The 24253-nt window shown below is 45.9% G+C and overlaps 1 protein-coding gene across 2 annotated transcripts in view; it reads right to left on the bottom strand.

Moving 5' to 3' along the window:
- Positions 1-24040, bottom strand: part of Uvrag (UV radiation resistance associated) — a 257422-nt gene extending 233382 nt beyond the window's left edge. Inside the window, exon 1 of one of the 2 annotated variants that reach the window (XM_052158118.1) lies at positions 23717-24040. In XM_052158118.1, the coding sequence (XP_052014078.1) occupies positions 23717-23833 (117 nt within the window). In that variant the 5' untranslated portion in view covers positions 23834-24040. The remainder of the gene's footprint in view (positions 1-23716) is intronic. The other variant, XM_052158124.1, reaches the window with a different exon arrangement.
- Between the last annotated feature and the right edge of the window lie 213 nt (positions 24041-24253).

The raw sequence follows: 24253 nt of genomic DNA, 5'->3' as shown, positions 1-24253 counted from the left end.
GGGAATGCCCACGTTCAGCTGCAGGCAGTCGGCAGCAGGGCCTACAGCTTCTGTCCATGTACCTGGCATCCAAGGCTTTCTTTCTCCCTGTGTACAGGTTACAATCCCTTGAGAAAGAAGGCCATTGTCTAGTATGCTTCCCTAATCCTTAGGTATGAAAAGCTCCACATGTTTACAAACCTCCCAAGGGCCTGGGCTTACTAACAACCTGATATGCTTTCTTTTCACGCCTGAGACCATAGCCTCCTCCACTACCTGTTTCATTAACTCCTTCATTCAGAACTTCTAACTGGGAGGTGGGGAGTTGGCTCAGTGGTAAAGGCACTTGCCACCCAGTCTGACAATCTGAGTCCTGGGAACCTGCATGGTAAAGGGAGACAACCGACTCTCTGAAGTTGTTCTCTGACCTCTACACAGGAGCCATAGCAGATGCAGTAAACACACACGTTCACACACACAACACTCATCTGTAGACAATAATTACATTTCATTGCTGTATGAATGCCAATTGAAAACACTGGCCAAAGACTCTGCAATAAAGTCTATATACCCACCACTGTTTTTGAAGCTTCAGCAAGCTGATCTCTTCAAGGACCAATAAGGAGGGGTCGGGGCAGTGGCTTAGTGGCAGGGTGCTGGCCCGGCATGCATAAGGTCCTGGGTTTCATTCCCAGCACTAAAATACATAAATAAATAACTGGGGCTGGAGGGGGTCACTCAGCCTACTGCACTAGCCCTGAAGCTACGAGGGTGCAAGGCCAGAGACGCTGCCTGCCACCTTCCATCACACAGCAACCTGAGAGTAAAGGAGGGACAGCAGAGTCAAGGATTCAGTCCCACTAACACACTTGTCTCTGGATAGATCGTACCAACAGTAGTAATTACCATGAAAAGGGCCGGCCCATCCCTATAAACGAGCCAAAGACCACAGCTTGGGAAAGAATTTACTGCAGTAACAGTTAACTGACTTATCCAGGGCTCAGGAGTACAGCACTCTTACCAGCCTAACACATCCACACCCAACCCAAGGCCTCAGATTACATCTCCACTACTGCAGACAGACAGAAAGACAATGTTATTTGTTGTTGTTGTTGTTGTTATTGTTGTTGTTGTTGTTAGCTCCCCAGTGTACTTAGTAGCAAAGTACAAAGAAATAATTTGATTTTGTGTGCTTTGGTCTGGTCTGGTTTTGAGCTAAGGTCTCTTTATATTAAACAAGTAGGTCTCTATCACCTGGGCTTGGACGATCTTCCTGCCTCAGCTTCGCAAATTCTAAACCCACAACCACAAGCCACCAAGCCCAGCTCAAATAAATACTTTTAAATATCCTCACTTCTACTACATAATAACTTGGAACCTCAGCATAGTTGCCAAATCACACCCTAGACTAACAGAAAGAGAAATCAACTTTCAGTAGTGACATACCCCGCTGGGTCTCTGTCCATCCCACGTGTCATCTTCCCGGAAGGTACCAGAAGAGTTCTGGATTCCCAGATCTAACAGTGCCCTAAGGATGGGGGCATCCTCTTGTGCCTCATCCCTAGAGGGAGCCTGAGGACCAAAAGATGATGGTTTTCATCCACCATCCCCTTTCCTGTGCTCTCATATAAAAGACAAAAGTACTATGTGGGTCTTAAATATGATCACTCACAATTCTCCATCACCAAACAAAACACCCCACAGACTACCCCGAGACTTTGATGACTCTCGCTATTATCTGGATTTGAAATGCCCCCAAAGAGGTACTTAAGGCTTGGTTCCCAGTTATATTCTAAGTGATTCTGGGAACTTCAGAAGGTAAAGCCTGGAAGTAGGTCATGGGTCACATCCTTAGGGGTGTCTTGTCCCTATCTCTGTTCTATCTCTCTCAGATGTCTGTCATGAGATGAACAGCTTCTGTCACACACCTCTGGCTCCACACACACCTACCGCCACACACCCTTTCCAGCATACTCTGCTGCCACCACACACGCCTGCCTTACAGAGGCGCATGCCTGTAATCCCAGCACTTGGTAAGTGGAGACAATCAGGCCTATGAGGCCAGCATAGGCTCCATGAACCCCTACCAAAAGGAGATGGAAGGGCAGACAGAAAGAAAATTAGAATGTCCTGCCAGATGTTTTATCACAGCAACAAAAACTCTAACACAATCCTCAAATCGGCAGTGATGTATTTTCAAAGCAAACTTTGAGTTCAAGTTGTTTAATTTACAAGAACCACTACAGATCAACAATATATTCAACAGTCACTAATGCAAAGCCCTATAAAAAGGAGGGGGGCAGTGAAAAGGGGGAGGGATGAAAAGGTAGGCCAACAGGATAAGAAATAAACCGCTAGTGAACCCATGAAAAGAATATACAATCATGACCATCATTAAAGGCATAAAAAACCAGCTGAGTGGTCATGGCCCACACCTTTAACCCCAGCACTCAGGAGGCAGAGGCTGGTGGATCTCTGAATCCAAAGCTAGCCTAGTCTACAGGACAGCCAAATTTATACAGAGAAACCTTACTGGAAACACACACACATATATACATATATATACACAAACACATACACACATACACATATATACATACACACATATACACACATACACACATATACACATGCACATATACACATATACACATACACACATATACACATATGCACACATACACACATACAGGGGGAGAGGTGGGGGGAGGAAAGAAGGAGGAGGAAGGAGGAGGAGGAAGGAGGAGGAGAAAGGAGGAGGAAGGAGGAGGAAGAAGAAGAAAACCAACACTCCACTATGTGGCAGACTAGTTTCCGAATGTGGCTCACATATGGTACCTCCCGTGGCCATGCTTTCTTGAGTACAGTGTGATGACGACGCACAATGAAAAAGTGGTGTGTCGTATGTTCCCAGCCCTGTCACTACAGCCCAAAAACTTGTAAGTGATTGTGACGGCTCACATACAGTTACACTGTAGCTTCCCCGTCCTTTCGGCCACCCTTGTTGGGAGTCCCGTTATCATAGAGCACAGAGGACAAGCAGCTGCACAGAGAGAGCATCCTGGGTTCTTCAGAGCTGCTCTCAGATGACAGCCAGACCTGCGGCCACTGAGCCTCTAACGGTGACAACCGTGGACCCAAGTGCTTTCCTTAAAGCCTGGTCCAAAGTGCTTATTTAGGAGCAAAATCAAATGTTTTAAACCACTGATGTTTTGGTTGTTGTTCTTATTTCACAGATACGGGTAACTAAAGTGCTCTAACTGACTAAAGAAGATATTCCGGTCTCTGACACAAGAAAGGAAACCAGAAATGGAGAAAGCATGACTGTTCACCTGGAGCAAGAACAGCTTAGCAATCACCAAGATGTTCCAGAACTGTTCAAAAAGAAAACCCTCATAAACACTCTTAAATGGTAATACACTCACACAACAGAAAACATATCATTTTAAAAAGGTCACTAAGTATAGGTATGAAATTCCAAGGGGGGGAAATGTTAATTATTCATAGAAAGAAATCTAATTATATTCCCTGAATAACAGAGATTAGGGTCTGCAGACATGAAGGGTCAGGAAGTGAGTACTGATAAGCTTCCCAGCCCCTCTGCATGTTTCTTCCTAATTTGCTTATGACCCTTCAACAGAGTAAATGCTATTCCTAACTTTCTGGTTATTAGAGAAACCTGCTGCTGTTGGTATGCGGGCTGCTGGTACAGATGTGGTGAGAGGTGTCAGAGCATTTGAATCAGGACACCCTCACCGGTCCTGGATGCCTGCGGCCTCTGGCTCCACTGTGCCCCCCTCATCTGAACCAGGACATCCTCACACGGGTCTGGACGCCTGCCACCTCTGGCCTCACTCTGCCCCCCTCAATTCATTCCTTTTTAGTTCAGGCATTTATGCTCCACCTAGGACCATGCCCACTGGCAGGTAAGACCCAGGTTCTTTCAGGTAAATTCAGATTCCTGTTATTTTATTTTAGCTTTATGGAGGACAGGAAAGTAAGGAAAATTTGTTTTCCACAAAGATACTCAGTCACTGAGCCAGGGACTTAAGCTTGCTATCAAGTTAGACTTTTCAAACCCGGAGACACCCCTTCAGTACTGCAGCACTCCCCACCCCCCACCCCATTTCCCCCACATGCACACACCCCCAATCCCATGCCCCACCCTCTGATCCCACCAGAAAGACTCCAGGGAAAGTTCTAAAAGATGAATGCTTTTGAAACTAGGGCTTGGGCCCCCTGGCCCTAAGCAAATGGTGCCAAGAGTCAACATCACAAACTTACCCCAGCAACACTCACTCCCATGAGACACTTCACAGTTCGTGTCCCTAACTCAGAGCTTTCTCTGGCACACTATACAGCTTCCCACCTGGAACCTGGAATATTAGCTCTGCTCTCCAGCTCCAAATCAGCCCGAGAATGACTTTAATGAAGTCATTTCCTGAGCACTACTAAATTATGCACCAGGCTTCTCCACAGCGACACAAAGCAGGCCTCTGGACGTCTGGCATTTCTACCCTGTTCACCTTCAGTCTTGGCTGGAACCTGCCCTCTTCTCCGCCCTCCGCCTCGCTCTGAGGATAGGCCATCTCTCTCTCACCTTCCTTTCTAGCTCGGTTCTTCCCTCTCGCAGACCTTCCTGCACACACTGCACTTCGGCTCTGGGGGAATAAAGCAGGGAGCCCCCTCATTTCAGTGCGTAATCCTACTAAGGAAGAGAAACATGAACCCCAGTGTGGCAGCTCACACTTACAACCCCAGAGACCGAGTCCTCTGAGGAGGAGGACAAAGTTGGAGAACAGCACAAGCAACAGTGCAAGTTCCAGGACAGCAGGACCTCTGTCAGAACACTTGGATGGATGGATGGTTGGAGGATGGATGGATGGATGGATGGATGGATGGATGGATGGATGGAAAGATGGATGGATGGATGGATGGATGGATGGATGGATGGAAAGATGGATGGATGGATGGATGGATGGATGGATGGGTAGAAGGAAGAAGACCAGCCTAAGCTAAGCATGATGGCACACAGCTATAACAACTTTATTTAAATACTGATAGATGGATAGATAGATAGATAGATAGATAGACAGATTACATGGAAATTTCCCATAACAAAAAAAAATTCTAAAATACTACCAATAAAAACTGAAAGGATTAGACTACTTAAGAGTCAGTCTAAAGACTTTAACAGGGTGACAAATTCAATTATGTATCTGAGAATAAAGAAAATTACTTTTAAAAAAACGAAAAAGAAAATGGAATTAAAGACAATTTCTAGAGAAATGAGACCTAGTCAGTAAAGTATCAGATCAATAGAGCAGCCGTTCACATGCACTCACACCCAGACACATAGCACACTGTCCTGCACTTGAATTCTGTTGCTGGGATAAACACCACAACCAAAGCAACTTGGGAACATACACTTCCATCACAGTCCATCGCTGAAGAAAGTCATAGCAGAACTAAAGCAAGACCCTGAAGGCAGGCACTAAAGCAGAGACCATGGAAGAACACTGCTTACTAGCTTGCTCCCCATGGCTTTCTCAGCTTGCATACACACACACACACACACACACACACACACACACACATCTAACCAAGCCAGGACCACCTTCCTAGAGGGGGCACCAAGCAGTGGGTCGGTGCAATATAATTTGGATTCCTACACACACACACCATTTGCCCCAAAGACTAGAGAATCTGCATGTAAGACAATGAATGCGGGATCCTGCCCCCAGTTAAAGTAAAGATGCCAGCAGCCAATGGCTGGGGAGGAGAGACACAGGTGGGGTCTGGGCTTCCTGGGGCTTGAGACCACTAGGAGGAAGGAGAGAGGAGTCTCTCTTAGAAGAGGAAGAGTGTACAGGAGGGAGGAGAGCTGTAAAGGGATCGCTAAGCCATAAAAAACATGGCCATGTGGGCAGTGTACCCATATACAGAAAATAAAAAATAAATCTTTACAAAAGAAAAAACACATTTGTTGTTCTTACAGAGGACTTGGGTTTGATTCCCAGCACCCAGATGATAGTTTATAACCATCCATAACTCCAGTTCCAGGGGATCCACCAGGCACACATATGGTACACATACATGCAAGCATTCAAAGAGCACTCATACACATAAAATAAGTAAGCATAAAAAAATCATAAAAAAAGGCTGGAGAGGTGGCTCAGCGGTTAAGAGCACTGACTGCTCTTCCAGAGGTCCTGAGTTCAATTCCCAGCAACCACATGGTGGCTCACAACCATCTGTAATGAGATCCGATGCCCTCTTCTTGTTTGTCTGAAGATAGTGACAGTGTACTTGTCATATTTATAAAAAATTCATAAAAAGGTAATTTCTGTTGTGCTATTATTGTGCTATTATTAACTGCAGAAATCAATACACTATGTTTTGCCTTGGTTTGGTTTGGCAGCCTCAGCCACACGGTTGTGCCTTTAGAGTCAAGGGTAAAAGACAGGGGTCGTAGAATCTCCTTCTGTAACTAACGGAGGCTTCTGAGGCCAGGCATATGTCATAGGTGTCCCTGCATGGAGGGAGGCCCAGAGAGGTCAGTGTGAGAGGCTGTGAAGGTGAAGCCTGAGTCGCCTTGGAGGCCCCAAGATGTTAAAGATGCCAGAGCAGCGGGACACTTGTCAAGAGATGCTGCTGACAAGGGGTGGAGCCAGCGCAAGAGAAAGAGGTGTGGTGCTGCAGCGACAAACCTTGGAGGAGTGAGCCGTCACACGTGGGAAGCAGCGTTTGCAGTTCGCCCCGCTGGCTCTCAGCCTTGCTTTGGTCCCGTGTTTCCTCACTGTGCTCTGTTACCTACGTTTTACAATGGTAATGGTGTATGTTGGAAGTAAGTGATCTGGGTTTTGTTGTTGTTGTTTTAATTTCCAGAGAATTACAGTTAAGAGACTGCATGAATCTCATAACGGAGTTTTTTTTGTTGTTTTGTTTTGTTTTTGTTTTTTTCGAGACAGGGTTTCTCTGTATAGCCCTGGCTGTCCTGGAACTCACTCTGTAGACCAGGCTGGCCTCGAACTCAGAAATCTGCCTGCCTCTGCCTCCCAAGTGCTGGGATTAAAGGCGTGCATCATCACTGCCCCGCATAACAGACTTTAAACTTTGGACTTTTAAACAAGTTTGAAACTGTTAAGAGACCATGAGGACTTTTGAAGTTGGACTGAATTCATTTCTGTATTATGTTATAGCTATAAGCCTATGGGAGCCAGGGAGTGGAATGTGGGGGTTTGATTAAGAATGGCCACATAGATTCATGTGTTTAAATGTTTGGCCCATGGGGAGGTATTAGATGTGGCCTTGTTGGAGGAAGTGTGTGAGGAGGAACTGAGGAGCAGGCTTGAGGTCTCACATGCTCAAGCCAGGCCCAGTGTGGCACACAGTCTCCTTCTGTGACCTTTAGATCAAGATGTCAAACTCAGCTCCTTCCTCAACACCATGCCTGCCTGCACGCTGCCGTGCTTCCCACCATGATGAAAATGGACTCTGAAACTGTAAGCTAACCTCAATTAAATGTTTGCCTTTATGAGAGTTACCATGGTCATGGTTTCTCTTCACAGCAAGAGAAAGCCTAAGTTCAAAGATCTAAGGATGACACAAAATTTAGATGCAATAAGAGAAAAATAAGGTACTACATAAAAAATGTTTTAAGCTGAGCAGTGGTGGCTCACGCCTTTAATCCCAGCACTTGGGAGGCAGAGGCAGTCGGATTTCTGAGTTTGAGGCCAGCCTGGTCTGCAGAGTGAGTTCCAGGATAGCCAGGGATACACAGAGAAACCCTGTCTTAAAAAAAAAAAAAAAAAGTTTTAAAGCCCAAAAAGAAACACAAACACACAAACACACACACACATACACACACATACACACACACACACACACACACACACACACACGTAAATAAAGTTTACGAAGTTTCAAAAAGGAGAAAAAAATTTAACACTTTAAAATTATACATTAAGGGGGTTGAAACTGGAGGATTGTCATGAATTAGAGGCCAACCTGTACTACACACTGAATTCAAGGCTAGCCTAGGCTACAGAGACCCTGTCTCAAAAAGTACCAAAAAAAAAAAAAAAAAAAAAAAAAAAAAAAAACGAAAAGCAACTCTATGTGACGAAATGGTCAAGTGCAAAGTCAAATAAAAAAAAAAAAAAAAAAAAAAAACCCTGAAGAAATTATTTAGATTAACACAACAAAAGCAACTTCACTGACACAGAGGTATTCCTAGAAATTCCCAGGAACTGGGAAAGGATATAAATATTAGTTCAGAGGAAATACAAAGAGTATTTAAACCTGGAAAGAACCTCATGCACAAAATAAATGCACGGAAGCTTCAGTAGGGCGCAGGTCTAAGGGGCTAAGATCAGTCGGAGGCAAACCAACCGCAAAGCAGGCACACGGCCAACAGCGGTGCAACTGGCACAAGCCTACAGGCACGGCAACCTGGCAACATCCAGACAACAAACGCCGCATCCTTCAACACAATTCCACTTCTCTGTCCGTGCTAAAAATAAGCTTGCAGGCATGCAATGCGATACACTGATTTTGGATCTTCCTTTGCAGTTGTTGGGAGCAGATAACATCTTAGGCTGGCCTTGAGCTCACTCTACAGTCCAGGCTCAAGCTCTTGATCCTCAGGCCTCAGTCGCCCCTTCAAGGTCTACAGATTTGTTCCCCACAGTGATACTTTTAAAAGGCAGTGGGACCCCGGGCCTCCCCTTCCTCTTCTGAGTCTCCAGGTAAGCAGCCTTTCCCAACAGGAAGTGCTCCCTGTCAGGATCTGTAGCATCACCACAGGACCACAGACAGAACTCGCTTGCAAAATCCTGTGACCCAGAATATTTCACTCCTCTTTGAAAGCTGGTTAAGTGTGTTACAATAACATGAAGCTACTAACACAAACAGAATAAGGTATGGTATGGCTGGTATCAGAGAAAACTACAAAGAACTTTAAATATACCCACCGGTAGTTAAGTTATGGATCCTTAACTTTCTGCTGTGAAAATTACTGCAGAGCCATGAAGAATAAAGAATTTGGTGGCGATGACACAACTGTCAAAACACCACTAGTCTTCAATAGTGTGTATGGTCCCTGTGTTGTCATTTGTGTTTCACAGAGAGAAAAGAAGACAATGATGTCATTCCTAGAAAGGCTTAAATATAAACAAAAACACTACTTGCCCCAGGAAGGGGGTGGGAACTACACACTGTAACCTTACACATTACAAAAAATCTTATACACAAGTTACATGAAAAAGCATAGGAATATATTCCCTACTCTTAAATGAAAGATACATTTACATTTAAAATAAGATGACCAAATCCAGCAATAGTGTCACTCGCCTTTAATCCCAGCACTGGGACGCTAGGGCAGGTGGATCTCTGTGGGTTCAAAGCCAGACTAACATAGGGTCCCGAGACAGCCAGGCTAAACAGAGAAAACTTGTCTTGGGGGGGAGGGCAATAAATCTTTTTTTTTTTATTTTTTATTTTTATTTTACATGCATTGATGTTTTGCCTGTGTGTCTGTGTGAGGGTGTCAAATCTTGGAAATAACAGTTGTGAGCTGCCCTGTGGAGACTGGGAACTGAACCCACAGCCTCCAGAGGAGCAGCCAGTGCTCTTAACTGCTGAGCCATCTCTCTCCAGCCCTCTTGCAATAAATCTTTAAATGCAGACATATGTGACAGCCATTCCCTGCAGAAGTGCGACACAGTGAAAGGAGCTGCAGTGACCCTGAACTTGAGGGATGCTCTATGCTCACTAGTGAGCAATCACTGTCCGTCCTGTCCCACACAGTGTAGACATGTCCATCTGAGCACCTGTGTGGCTTGTTGGAGAATAAAGCAATGAGTGTGAAAGCTCTGCAGAAACAGTGAGGAACTTTATAAAAATGAGCTGCTGGACAGAGGGGAGGGACGTGGCTGTCAGTGAGAAAGGTAAATAAAAGGACCTGGGACTGAAGGAAAGAGATAGACTAGAACTCGTCTATCTTCATACAGACGAGAAAGGGGAAGGAAAACAGACCTCAGACACCAAGACAGTCAATGACTAGAACTCCAGAACTCCAGAACCCTTAATTAACTGTGTCACCGGGTACTTCATGTTTTCAATGGGGGCAGGGAGTTAGAGCATCCAGATTCATTGTTTAATGAGAAAGCCTGGATCAAAGCAAAGGGACTACTCACTTCACTGCTGGAAAGAAGCAAAAGGGAAACTGGCCCGGAGCTCCCGCGTGGGCACCAAGCTGCCCCCAGACACCCTGCCTCAAAACCTGTGAGGCCTCTTGGCCTTTCAGGTCTCATGTATTCTACCCAATGTAACAGCCAGCCATGTCCGTCCACTGTCTTCCTAGCATCACAGACATATGGTTCCGCCTGTGTATCAACTTCCCATTCTGAAAACAAAGGTTCAGGTCCTACTATCAAGCTCTAGACGATTCCGTAAGAAGGTTCAAGGCACTGAGGCGCATTTAGCATGAACATGCTGGTCCCAGGCAGTCTACCGGAAGCCAGAACTTTGACTTCTCCTTACTCCTGTTGCACCCTTCCTTAGAAACTTAACCCATGCTCCTTTACACAACGAGGCCCTCTTGTTCCTCTCATTGGAATCAAGCTTCACTCAACAAGTGCGGGGCCCCAAACCTTCAGTGCTATCTTCAATCCCAGAGTCCCTCAGCAACCACAAACGCTCTCCACCTACATGCCATGTCTTAATAAACCAGAATATTTTATTATCTCCTAACTACTTGCGATTTGCTAGCAACTCTGTTGAATACCATTATTGCAAAAGGAAATCAAAAAGCTCCAGGTACTAGATCACAGCTGTGCACACCACGCCGAACAACCCGCAGGGTGTTTTGGGTTGTTTGGTCTTTCTCTCTCCTTCTCTCTCTCTCCCTCTCTCTCCTTCCTTCCCTCTCTCCCTTCTTCCCTCCCTCCCTCTCTCTCTGCTGGAACTGAACCCACTGTCTTCATGCAAGCTAGGTAAGAGCTTTACCCCTAAGCCACATCATCCCTGGCACTTATAAAGGCAAAGCCTGTGGTCATCCTGGATGGCAGCTGGATCCTGAACTGAAGGGAACCAGAGAGCAGGTCCAGAACCTCTCCAAAGGCCTGTGTGTTAATGACTTGGTCCCTGGCACAGCACTATTGGGAAGCGTGACAAACTTTAAGAGCTGAGATCTAGCGGGAGTCTTCAGGGCATGCGCCCTTGAAGGGATGCTGGGATCCCCAGTCAGGACGGACAGCTTTGAGCCCAGGCAGCTTCACCATAAGGGCAAGGCAATGAGGTCACGGATTGATGCCTCCTAACTCCAAATCTCCAAAAGCCAAACCTTTTCATAATTGATTGTTCTTTTCTTCCTTTTTCATTGTAACAGAACGCTAATACAAGAGATGTTCTGTAAAGGGCATGTGATCAGCTAGCTAAACTGGAATGTGAACTGCAGAGAGCTGCAAAGAACGCACAATCAACTAACTAAATTGGAATATTAGCCACGAAGAGGTTCCGCACAAAAGGACAAGGTGTGATTAGAGAGCAAGAACTTCCGACCTGCAGGAGGGGAAAGGACTGGAGGCTGGAGGAGGCATCACCGACTACACTCACTCAAGCGTGCCTGAGTAACAGAATTACTATGAACCCTGAGCAACAGACCAGGAGATTCTGAACTGAGTACAGGGGCCGCAGGGAGGGTGAGATACCCAGCAGGTCACACAGCCCAGACCCTTCCCCACGCCTTACCATTGCAGTTCTTGTGCTGTGTGCCGTATGTAAGTAAGCCAGTTTGCTGATTGCAGCAAATAACTGAACCCTGGGCAAGGGGGGTGGGAGCTCTCTTCTCACATCTGGAAATATAGGTAACCCAAGAGTTGCAACAGCAGTCTGAAGCAGAAGTTTCATAAGGATCAACCTTCAACTTCCAAGATCTAAGACTAACTCCAGATAAACAGCTGCAGAACTGAACCAGAGAGCCAGGTAAACCATCAACTGAGAGAGAATGGGTCAGAGGGGGAAAAAATCCCTCAGTCGGATCTCAGTCTTACAACCAATCAAGCAATAAACCTGGGAACAGTGGCAAAAGCCTGTCATCCCTGCACTCAGGTGACTGACACATGAAGGTTGGTAGGAATTTGAGACCACACTAAACTACATGGTAAGTTCCAGGCCAGCCTGGGCTGAAAAATGAGACCCTATCTAAAAACAAATCAAAACAAAACAAATCAAAACAAAACAAGAACTTGGGGGGGGGGAGGGGGTACAGACCTTTTTTAATCCTGGTGCTTGGGAGGCAGAGGCAGGCAGATCTTTCTGAGTTCAAGGCCAGCCTGAGCTACAGAGGCAGGCAGATCTTTCTGAGTTCAAGGCCAGCCTGAGCTACAGCGAAAGTTTCAAGGCAAAGAGAAACCTTGTCTCAAAAAACCAAAAGGGGGGAAAAATGCAAGATTGTTCTTTCCATGGAGGCTGAGAACCAGAGTCTGTCCCCATGCCTACATGGTGGAAGAGAAGTGACTCACAAAAGTGATCCTAAGACCATCAAATAGGCACAGAAATACACACATACATACATACATATATACATACGTCATTTAAAATATTTTTTAAAAGTAAAAGAAACTCTGCAGTTCTACAAATCTAATAATTAGCTGGTGTCTTCTGGCGGAGATGACTGAGTAAAGAGGCAGCTGGCTCTTTTCCTATTCGTCCTGAAAATCTTCCACACAGAATAAACTCTGTTTAGTCATTTCATAAAAAAAAGAAAAGAAAGAAAGAAAAGAAAAGAAAAAAAGAAAGCCCAAAATACCTTCCTGTGTGCACAACACACAGTAACGAGCATGGCTCTGTACCGACGACGACACGCAGCCTTCCATGAACACCCACTGACCAGCAGCCTACCAGGCTTGAGTCTGTGAAGCAAAGCTGGGCAGGCTCCTCCTGTGCCAGGAAGTTAACATTTTAGTGGTAACAATATTCCCAAGGACTTTCCTCTTTTCGAAAGGGACATTTTAAAGGTTCCTTATAAGTCTAAATAAAACTATTTTCATTTTGAAGACTTTTTAAAGGTTTTCTAGATTAGCTCTCTTACAAAGAATGTTTGGAATTGAAAAAGAAAATAATCCATATCCTCTCAAAGACACTGGCTGGCTGAGTGGAGACATTCCTCTTCAGGTCCAATGCTCACACAGTCAGAAGGCACTTCACAAATATCTACTGGAGAAAAGGCCCCAGAAGGGCTTTCACACTCAGCACGCAGAGTTGGCTAATATAAACAACTGAATTACTTAAGAGCTCAAAGTTAAACATTTATTCACACAAACTACAGTCCCAGTAAAGATCACCAAGTTTTTCATAGAAAAACAAATCCGAAGCCCAATTCCCAATTTCTGTTATTTGTTCCCTTTTTTCCCTTACTCAAAAACCTATGGACTGAAACCAAAGGCAGACAGACACTACTGTCAGCTTCCTGATATATCTTGTTATTTTAAAAGGTCTGGCCACACATCTTTTAGGATATTCTAACCACCATAACATGAAGAAATGCTACCTATTTTCATGGACCACTGAGTGCTGGGTTCTAATGCTCAACTCCAGGGTTACTATCTTAGCTTCAACAAACACATTTTGTTAGCTTTCATTTTCTTATAAAATGTCCAATAACATCACAACTAATGTCTACAGCCATCAGTGCTAAATATCACACAGAATCAAACTGCAGGCGTGGAGAGACCCGCAGTCACCAGATGTTTTCTGTTTCCGAAACTTAAGGAGGTAGAGAATTTGTTGTTCCTAAGAATACTCAAAATATTCAGAACTGGACAGGTTTGAAGAAGAACCAGGGCAGATCAGGAAGAACAGCCTGGGCGGCCGGGGCATTCTGTCAGTTTCCTCGGTTCACTCAGTGAATGGCGCAGAAGCAGAGAGTGAGAGTTCGGCCCTGCCCTTGAGAGGAAGTCTGAAACAATGCCACAGCCTAGTGTCAAACAATGCTGGGGGGGTGGAGGGCACCACGTCAAAGCCCAGAAGAGTTATAAACAGGCCCTCAGTGCACATGGACCTGCTGAGCGCAGATGCTGGAGAGGCAGCCACTCCCTAGGGCTCTGTTAAACAAAGTCCCTGAGGTCTCTGGAGCACAGTCATGGCCTGGCAAATAGTTTCACCTCTAAGAACATTAGATTTTTTTTTTATGTCTGTAAAATCCCACTACTCCAAAACTTGAATTTCCACATTAAAGTAAAGATGGACAACAATATTAACTACAAACTAGAGGGGGCAGGGGTGGGGGTAGGGCTGGAGAGAGGGTATAGTACCTAAGAGCACTTGCTCATGCAGAAGACCAAGGTCAGATTCCCAGCACCCAAATGGTAATAACTATACATGACTCCAGTTCCAGGGGGCCCATTATCTTCTAGTCTCTGGGGCACTGCATGTGTATGGTGCACAGCCATACATGCACGCAAAACACCCACACATAAAAATAAGAAATTCAGGGGCTGGAGAGATGGCTCAGTGGTTAAGAGCACTGACTGCTCTTCCAGAAGTCCTGAGTTCAATTCCCAGCAACCACATGGTGGTTCACAACCATCTATACTGGGATCTAATGCCCTCTTCAGTCATGCAGGCATACGTGCAAATAGAGCAATCGTATACATAAACAAACAAATAAATAAGGAAATAAATCAAAAACTTTTTAAAGAAATGAAATAAATAAATAAAAATGAATAGCTCTGCAACCTAAGTTCTAATGTCGTTAAACCTGAAGTATACAAATGCAATATTTCAACCATATTTTTAAAACAGATTTGTCTTTGATTTTTCTAAACTAATTCCCAATTTTATAATTCATCATATTCCAGCACACTAAAAATGACCATGATTTCTTGTTTGCTACAGCAGAAGTATGTCTTGGCTTGGAGGTAGAATTGCATAGTGTATTAAACAGCGGTAGCCCACAGTGCTGGTTGGTGATTGCCTTTAATTTCAGCACTTGGTCTCTAAGCATTCAAGGCCAGCCTGGCCTACACAGGGAGGTCCAGAAGGCCAGGAGCTGTCTTAAAGACAAATAAGTAAAAGTAAAATACACATCCGGAAACCTTGAGATGTAAATTTTGTCATCCCCTCACTGCAGACCCAACTTTCAATTCTGCCCTATTTCCAGTCAGTTTCACTTCTGGATTTTCTACCCCAGAACTAAGAAGTGTAATCCTGTGAAGAAATCTTCAGGTAAACAAAATAAGAACATAGCTTTTCCTTTTAAAGCAAAACTGAACATTCTCACAGGAAGAACAAAGAAATTGTAACACAGAAAGCACTTAAGTTCCTGATGGCATTTTCTTGTGTAAAATAATGACTTTAAGATGCAATGGGAAGCTTCCAAAGCTGCTTCCTCATGGTTTGGTTAGAAGAGCCAATCCTGCTTGGAAATTTCGATGCCTTAATTTTACAGATAACAGCTACAGACTGTGTTTCTTTCCTTTGAGTCAAAGAGGCTGGATACCTATTTATGGATGGAACAATGGCACAGGGCAGAGCACCAATACAGCCCAGCTGTCCTCTGTGCCTGCCCTGGCCTTACCAACACAACACACTGAAAAAGAAGAAGAAACAGAAATTAGCATTAAGAAGCAAGTATATACGGTCAGACATGGTGATGCACACCTCTAATCCCAGCACTTGGAAAGCAGAGGCAGTTGGATCTCCGTGAGTTCAAGGCCAGCCTGGGCTTTATAGTGAGAAGCTATCTCAAAAAAAAAAAAAAAAAAAAAGTGCATGCTAATCACAAGCATGTGGGGGAATGAGCATACCACTGGCAACCACAGCAAACATCTGTCTGCTCCGTCATTTTGTTACAGTGTTTCAGTCCTACCCAATCACCTCTCGGTAAGCTAACACATTCTTTAAGGGAAGTCACATAAATAACTAAATACTGAGTTACCGCTTCATGAGCAACAGTTACTAGGGGCAGATGCTGTTGGAGTGGGTGGCTACAGTAAATGGGAAGTGGTGGCCAAGAATGAGTCCTTAAGTGGATGCTCCCTGTGACTTTTGAGAAAGTTACCAAGGCCCTAGGTTCCTCATCTGTAAAAGGATGGGAATGTCCACTGAAGCACTGCAAATTATGTCCTCAAGGGGAGAGAAAGCAAAAACCCCGTAAGTATGGCCTTCACAGAGGGACACAGAGGATCTCAAGGACTGCAGTGGAGAGGAGTGGGGTGGCACAAGCAGGCTTCCAGCAGGGCACCCTGGTGAGCATCGCTGGGGATGCTGTGCCGAGCACCACCTGCTCACTACCTGTGGAGATGCTGTGGTGAGCACTGCTGCTGTGTGGGGAGTGGTGAGCCTCGCCTGCAGTGTGGGGGTGCAGTGGTGAGCCCCGCCTGCTGTGTGGGGATGCAGTGGTGAGCCCCGCCTGCTGTGTGGGGATGCAGTGGTGAGCACTGCTGCAGTGTGGAGATGTTGTGATGAGCACTGCTGCTGTGTGGGGGATGCAGTGGTGAGCACTGCTACAGTGTGGGGATGCAGTGGTGAGCACTGCTGCTGTGTGGGGATGCTGTGGTGAGCTCCACCTTCAGTGTGGGGATGCAGTGATGAGCACTGCTGCAGTGTGGAGATGTGGTGGTGAGCACTGCTGCTGTGTGGAGATGCTGTGGTGAGCCTCGCCTTCAGTGTGGGGATGCTGTGGTGAGCCCCGCCTTCAGTGTGGGGATGCAGTGGTGAGCCCCGCCTTCAGTGTGTGGATGCAGTGGTGAGCCCTGCCTGCTCTGTGGGGATGCTGTGGTAAGCCCCGCCTGCTCTGTGGAGATGCTATGGTGAGCCCCGCCTTCAGTGTGGGGATGCTGTGGTGAGCCCCACCTGCTCTGTGGGGATGCTGTGGTGAGCCCCGCCTGCTCATTACCTGTAGTGATGTGTAGCAAACACTCAACTTGGTATTCAGTCCCTGGCACAGTGTTTTATCTTCTAATTTTCCCCAGCAAAGAGTGCGGAGGGAAATCTTTTCAGGTTTCAGGTTTAGGTCCCTGACCCAGACCATTTCCTGGGAGCACCTTCTGTTCTGTCTAGTCCCAGGTGGCAGGATCCCAGATGGCTGGAACTATCAGCCCCACTCACTCCAGAGGCAGGTGGGTGACTGAGCAAATCACTGATGGTGTCTCAGGAAACCTGAAGGCAGGCGCCCTGAAGACACGAAGGCTCCCGTTCACCCCGTGTTCCCTAGCCAGTCTCTTCCGGCTGGCTGCTCCCCATCTCCTTTACAATAAAACCAATACACCAGAAGGTTTCCCTGGCCTTGTGAGCCACTCTAGCAGATGATCAAAACCTAGGGGACTGTAAACATCCTCCATTTACAGCCAATCGACCAGAAGTTCTGGAAGGCCCAGATTTGAGATTGGCATCAGAAGGGCAAGACGTCGGGACTGAGCCTTTAACCTGTGGACTAGATACTAACTCCAAGTAGTAAGTCTCAAGTTTAATTATAGGTCACGCTACCAGTACCCACTGGAGGACTAAATGGTTCTGGGGACATTCCCACACTTGGTATCAGAAGTGCAATGTTCAGGGGCAGGAAGGGCAAGCGGAGGAAACACCTCAGCTGGCGAGGACAAAAGTTCACATCCCTGGAGATGAACAGTGTGACAGCGTGTATATACGCATTTGCTATGGTAAAAATGGTACTTCACTCTTGAGTCTCGCTCCTCAAAGCCCAGGACTCTAGCATAACTATAAAACACTCCATACTAATGTCAGGACAGGAATATCATACAAAATATCTGCACAGTACACAAAATAACCAAGGGCATCAATAAAGAAAAAAGAGAGTGCAAGAAGCCATCGCTGCTAAAAGGAGGCAGGCCAACTAAATGTCATGTGGGATTTATGCACAGAAAATAAGCGGGTGAAAAACAAGGGTCCTTAACTAGACAGACGAGCACTTCAAACACGGGACTCGCACAGGACGACACGACGACGACGACGACGACGACAACGACGACGACAAACCTTGAAAACATTATGCTAAGGGAAATCACGCAGACACAAAAACACAATCACTGTAAGAATCCACACACCTAACGAACCCAGGCCACCAAATCCATAGAATCAGAAAGTACAAGAGAGTTTGGCTAGGCCAGGGCGAGGGGGAAGAGACGGAAAGCTGTTTTGTAAGGTTCTTGGGCTGATGAAAAAGTTCCAAGCATTTCCAAGATGTTCTTGTTGGCACTGAATTCCACACTTAAAAAATATATATTAATTTATATTTTATTATTAAATTAATAATAATAATGGACGGCTGGACGGGCGGCTCAGCGGTTAAGAGCATTTACTGTTCTTACAGAAGACCCAGGTTCAATTCTTGGCACCCACATAGCAGCTCGCCACCAACTGTAACTCCAGTTCCAGGGGGATCTGACACCCTCTCCTGTACTCTGCAAACAGCAGACACACATTTGATGTGTGTCCACACATTCCGGCAAAATATTCATATATATAAAATAAAATAAATAAATCTGTAATATGTTTTTTTTTTTTAAGTTCAAGGCCTGACTGGGCTACAGATCAAGTTCAAGGCCAGCCTGAGCAATTTAGTTACAACTTGTCTCAAAACAAACAAACAAACAAACAACAACAACAAAAACAAAAACTGAGAAAAGGGTTGGGTATGTGGTACACAACTTTAATCCCAGCACTAGGAAAACAGACACGGGTAGGTCTCTGTGAGTTCCAGGCCAATCAGGGTTATACAATAAGGTCCTGTATTAAAAAAAAAAAAAAAAAAAAAAAAAACGGTAAAGGGTTGAAGCTATAACTCAGTAGAAGAAGAAAGAGGACTTCCCTAGCTTGTGCAAGGTCCTGGGTTCAAGCCCATGATTGTAGTGGTGGTGGTGGTGGTGGTGATGGTGGTGGTGGCGGCGGCGGCAATGATGATGATGATGATGATGATGATGATGATAGCAGTGACCAAGAGAGATAGCTCAGGGGGTATTACCCTGAATCTTGAGAAGGCTTAAGTTATACCTAGAAGTCACATAAAGCCAGGCTAGGTAACCCATGTGCATGTAATCCAGAAACGCCTATAGAAATGGAGACAGGAGACTCTTTGAAGCTTACAGGCCAGCAAGATTGGCTTTCACCACAGAGAAACCAAGATTCCCCTTCTCACACAAGGTGCAAGCCAACCCCTGAGGCTGTCCCTAACACACACAGAAACAGGAGCACATACACACAAAGATAAAGATAAAGATAATAATAAGAATAATAATAATAATAATAATGGCTTAATGTCTCTAAACTCACTTCTCTCAAAAACAACAAAAAAGACAAGAAAAAAAGATTTACAAGACTATAAAAATCAAGCACAACAATTAGAAAAGTGAATTCTAAAAACACAAAAATTGTTTCACAGAAGAAATTAAAGTAGAAAAATGAACCCATAAGCAATGATATTAACATGCATAAGGCTGGGCAGGACAACTGAGAGTATGTGCTTGGTGTTCTGTCCAATAGGCAATAAATGAGGCTTTTAAAATATTAGCCAAGTAGTGGTTATGCACACCTTTAATTCCAACACTTGCAAGGCAGAGGTAGGGGGAATCTCTGTGAGTTCGAGGCCAGCTTGGTGTACAGAGTGAGTTCCAGGACAGCCAGGGCCACACAGAGAAATCCTATCTCAGGAAGTAGGGGAAGAATATATATGTATACATAAGGATGTGTGTGTGAGTGAGTGAGTGTGTGTGTGTGTGTGTGTCCATCAGCTAAAGAAATGCACATTTAAATACAAATACAGACGTGTATGCATTGTATGTATGTATGTATGTATGCATGCATGTATGCATGTGCAGCACACAATGTAGTCTGAATGAATAAAATCAGGTTAGAAAACAATGCCCAAAGCTGGCAAGAATGTAGAGAAGTAGGCTCTGTTATAATTATACAACTGGGGCTGAAGAGATGGCTCAGCGGTTAAGAGCACCAGCTGCTCTTCCAGAGGTCCTGAGTTCAATTCTCAGCAACCACATGGTTGGTGGCTCACAACCATCTGTAATGGGGCCTGGTGCCCTCTTCTGATGTGCCTGAAGAGAGCAATGGTGGTATACTCATATGTGTAAAATAAATAAGTCTTTAAAAAATAATAATAATAGTACAACTGTAAATAGGAAGGTTCCTTTGGCTTTAAACACACACACATTCGGGGAGTAGTAGTAGTACACACCTTTAATTTTACCAGCAGAGGCAAGTAGACCTCTTTGAGTTAGAGACCAACCTAGTCTATTTAGTGAGTTCCAGGCCAGCCAGGATTATATAGAGGTATCCTATCTCAAAATAAGTGCACAAACAAACAAACAGACAGACCAACACACCACCTATCCTGTGTTTTCACTGCTCTAACTTTATCATACAGAACATCACATGTATACAGAGATCCTTCAGGGTAGCCACCCAGGGCAGAGGGATAGAGAATTGCTGGGAATAGTCTAAGCCCTTCACCAAGGGGAGTCACCTGGGGCGGGGCTCCAGGCAGGCGTGACAGCACACACCTGCGACCCTAGCACTGGGAAGCTGAGACAGGGTTACAGAGCAGTGTGCACTAAGACCCTGTCCAAACGAGGGGGTAGGCAGTGTCTCAGGGATGGCGGAGAAGTTGTCCACTGCCCTCCAGACACATGTGTAGCCACATATACACAAACATACATACACTGACAGATGAAAAAGGTAGGTATTGAACATGTATATGGAAGTCCAAAAAAAAGTATGATAGCTAAATTTTGTAACTTTTTTAAATGAAAAGGATTAACCAAGTTATTAACACTCAATATGAGGTCTTCAATTTTAACATCAAAGAAGCCAAAACCTCGTTCAAGATTAGATGTTCATGTGTATTTGTAGATGTGTTTTCTAAAAGAAACCATTTATGAAATCTTTTCTTAATGTTTTATTTTCTTTATTTTTTAATTTTTATTTTTGTGCATTTGTATTTTGCTTGCATATATGTCTATTTGAGGGCGCCAGGTCCCCTGGAAGTGAGGTTACAGACAGCTGTGAGCTGCCATGTGGGGGCTCAGAATGGAACCCAGGTCCTCTGGAAGAGCAGCCAGCGTTCTTAGCTGCTGATCCTTCTCTCGGCCCCTTTTTTAACGAATCTTTAAAGGTACATGTGACCTCCAAAAAGGGTAACAACATAATCACTTAAAACTTCTAAAAAGTCTGCATTCCAACTCTCTGAGAATGGGGTTAGGAAACTTTGGAGGAGGAAAGAAATTCTCAGTTAAGCTTAATATTAAGGACATGGTAAATGTCTCTACCACAGGAGATAAATAACTTTTTTTTTATTTTATCTTTTTATCTTGAGATTCCTAAATCCAAGGGAGCCCAGCATCCTCCTCCTCAGATGAGCCTGTACTGACTCACTAAATGACAAACACCAACCAAAACTGACCGAGCAGCACCACTTCAGAGTATACCACGACTTCTTGCTTAAATAACACTTAAGCGGAGATGACCTAGAAACCAAGGTGACTAAAGATCTGTAGTACTGATCACATTGGAGGAATGGGTGGACCATAGCTAGTCACCAACCAGTGAAAGAAAGGTTCCGCATTAGGTATGTAACTTGAAATAAGGCAAACTAACCCAGGCATAGAGGCACACACCCCTAGTCCCAACCATAACTCCCAGAAGCTTGGGAGGGAAAGGCAAGGGTTTATGAGTTCAAGGCCAGCCTAGTCTACATAGTGAGTTTCAAGATACCCAAGGGCTATATAATGAGACTTTGATTTAATAATAATAACAATAATAATAATAAATATAAGGAAGACAAACCATAAATCTTACACATAATTTTGTGGACTTTCCTGGGCAAACCCAAATCTTTCCTAGAATCAGATAGGGAAGAAGGTAGAAGGAGACCTGTATTATTGGAACTTGTATTATAGAGTAAATTAATATAGTAATCAACAAAATGCTTATTTTAAAATATATGTGCTTCCTCAAACTTGTACATTTTGGCCTAGAAAGCGGAATTAATATCAACTACAGAAGGAATGTGTTTTGTCACATAGGCTGCCTCACAGTTCAAGGATGACACTCCCAGAAAAAAAAACTGTAACTAGCATGCCAAGTGCTCACGCAGCATCCAGCTGCACACTTAGGCCACTGTGCACCAATCCAGCAGCACACTCAGGACACTGTGCACCAATCCAGCTGCACACTTAGGACACTGTGCACCAATCCAGCTGCACACTTAGGACACTGTGCACCAATCCAGCTGCACACTTAGGACACTGTGCACCAATCCAGAAACTCGACAAACACTAACAAATGGAGTTGAATTGAGTCCACGGGCAGTTTGCTTGTTTTATTTCTCCTAGTTGTGAACCGTTATTACTAGAACAGGCTCTAGTCAGGAAATGATGCCTTCTCTTCTCCAACCTGCCTTGTTCTCAAAGTTCCCCTAAACTATGCCCATCTGGATGCCTGATTTCTTCAGGCGGCCTCTAACAGTGCTCACTACTGCTTCTCCCAGCAGGCCCTCACACTCCACCTCCCACACATACAAAAATTCACATTAATGCCCAAGCCACAGACTACTCTTCCAGCCACCCTCTCATCCTCTCCCACGACCTCGAAACGCAATACAAGCCTCATTCCTTTCCAACTCCTAATTTTCTCCACAACTCCTTCTCCAATGGCACTACAAAACCAGGGCACATGCCTTCTGATCTTTTAAATCCTCTCCTACCACAGAGCCTTGTTCTGCAGTTAACGCTGCTTCCCTCCCTACTCATAGGGCACCGGGTTACGGGGGAGGGGGGAGTTGCAACATCGCTCTTTCCTTTACATTCAGATCCACTCCATGTTTGGCCCTCTCTCCCATAGCCACTGCACTCCTGTGTGTCTCCTTCCTGTCTCTGGCAAGGATGGAAAGTTACAGGAAGGGTCTGAGGGCGCTTGCTTGCTCTGTCCTGTGGCCCGTGGTAGAGCAGCTTGCCCTACTCTAAAGCAAACTATTGCTGCTGCTGCTGCTGCACAGCTGGAGTCAGACTCCTGTATTCGGAAATCCAGCCCCACCAGACACACTAACAGGCAGTGGGCAAGCAAGCGTGTTCCTAGAACTGAAAAACCGGGACAATAATAGCAGCTATCTCAGGGAGGGAGTTATGACGATTCAATGATCACTTTGCACAGACCCAGCTCGGTAACCTCTCCATGACTGACAGTTTCTCCGGGTCCTCTTCAATGCAGCTAAGTCTCCCCTGCAGAGTCTCCCCTGAGGGACTGAGGGAGGGCAGTGGAATGTGTTGCCAAGAATTTTGTCAGATCCTCAAAGTCAGTGTTCTCTTGTCCTTACCGCCCCCCCCCGCGCACACACACACATACATGTGAAATCCAAGATATGAATATATACTTCAAATCCTCCTTCCAGACACTCACCCGAGGGAGTGGAGTGTGCCATGAGATCTGAGATTGGAAAGGAAACCCCGACGTCCCAAATACCTTCCTCCGGAGGAGCGGAAGGAAGGACCCGAAACGCTAAGAATAAGTGCAAAAAACAGACTCTTCGGCTCAGGAGCGAAAGGGAAAGCGCGGCGGCGGCGCAGGGCTCCCCGGCGCCTTCCTGGAGGGATGCGGGGGTCTGAGCGCGGGAACGGCCGGGGAGGAGGGTCCTCCTCCTGTCAGCCCTCCTCAGCCCCGCGAGCCCCGCCAAGCTTCTCCGCCCCCCGGCTCGCGGCCGGCTCACCTGCTGAGACGGCAGCTCCACATGCAGGGCCCGCGCGGGGGCACCCGGCGTCAGCGCGGCGGACGGGCCCGGGGGTGGCAGGGGCACCGGGCCCCCGAGCGAGGCGCAGGAGCTCATCTGGACCCCTGGGCCGCCGAGCGGCCGGGTGGGCAGTCCTCCCGCATCGGCCGCCGCCTCCCGAGCTGTGATTCGCCGAGCCCCTACAGCCTAGAAACGGGGCACCCGAGAGCCCCGGCAGCTCCGCGCCCGCGCTGGCCACCGCCGCTGGCTAAGGAAGAGCCATATTACCGCAGTGCAACCCCTCCACCCGGCCCAGAGTGGCGTGCTCATTGGTTCCTTTCCTGGGAGGGCGGGACCCGGCGGCGGCCAAGGGACGTGCTATTGGGCAGCGGGTCTGTCCATCGTCGGTCGCAATGGCTAGGGGCGGAGGGACTCTAGGATGGCCTCAATTGCGTCTGTCAAACCCGGGCTAAAGCTGGGGCGTTACTTCTCTTTGCCTCAGCCTAATTGGCCCTTTTACTATTGAGGGGTGGGGTC

The sequence above is a fragment of the Apodemus sylvaticus genome, chromosome 1 (genome assembly GCF_947179515.1).
Source record: "Apodemus sylvaticus chromosome 1, mApoSyl1.1, whole genome shotgun sequence".
NCBI classification, from domain to species: Eukaryota; Metazoa; Chordata; class Mammalia; order Rodentia; family Muridae; genus Apodemus; species Apodemus sylvaticus.
This window is presented reverse-complemented; position numbering and strand designations above follow the sequence as displayed.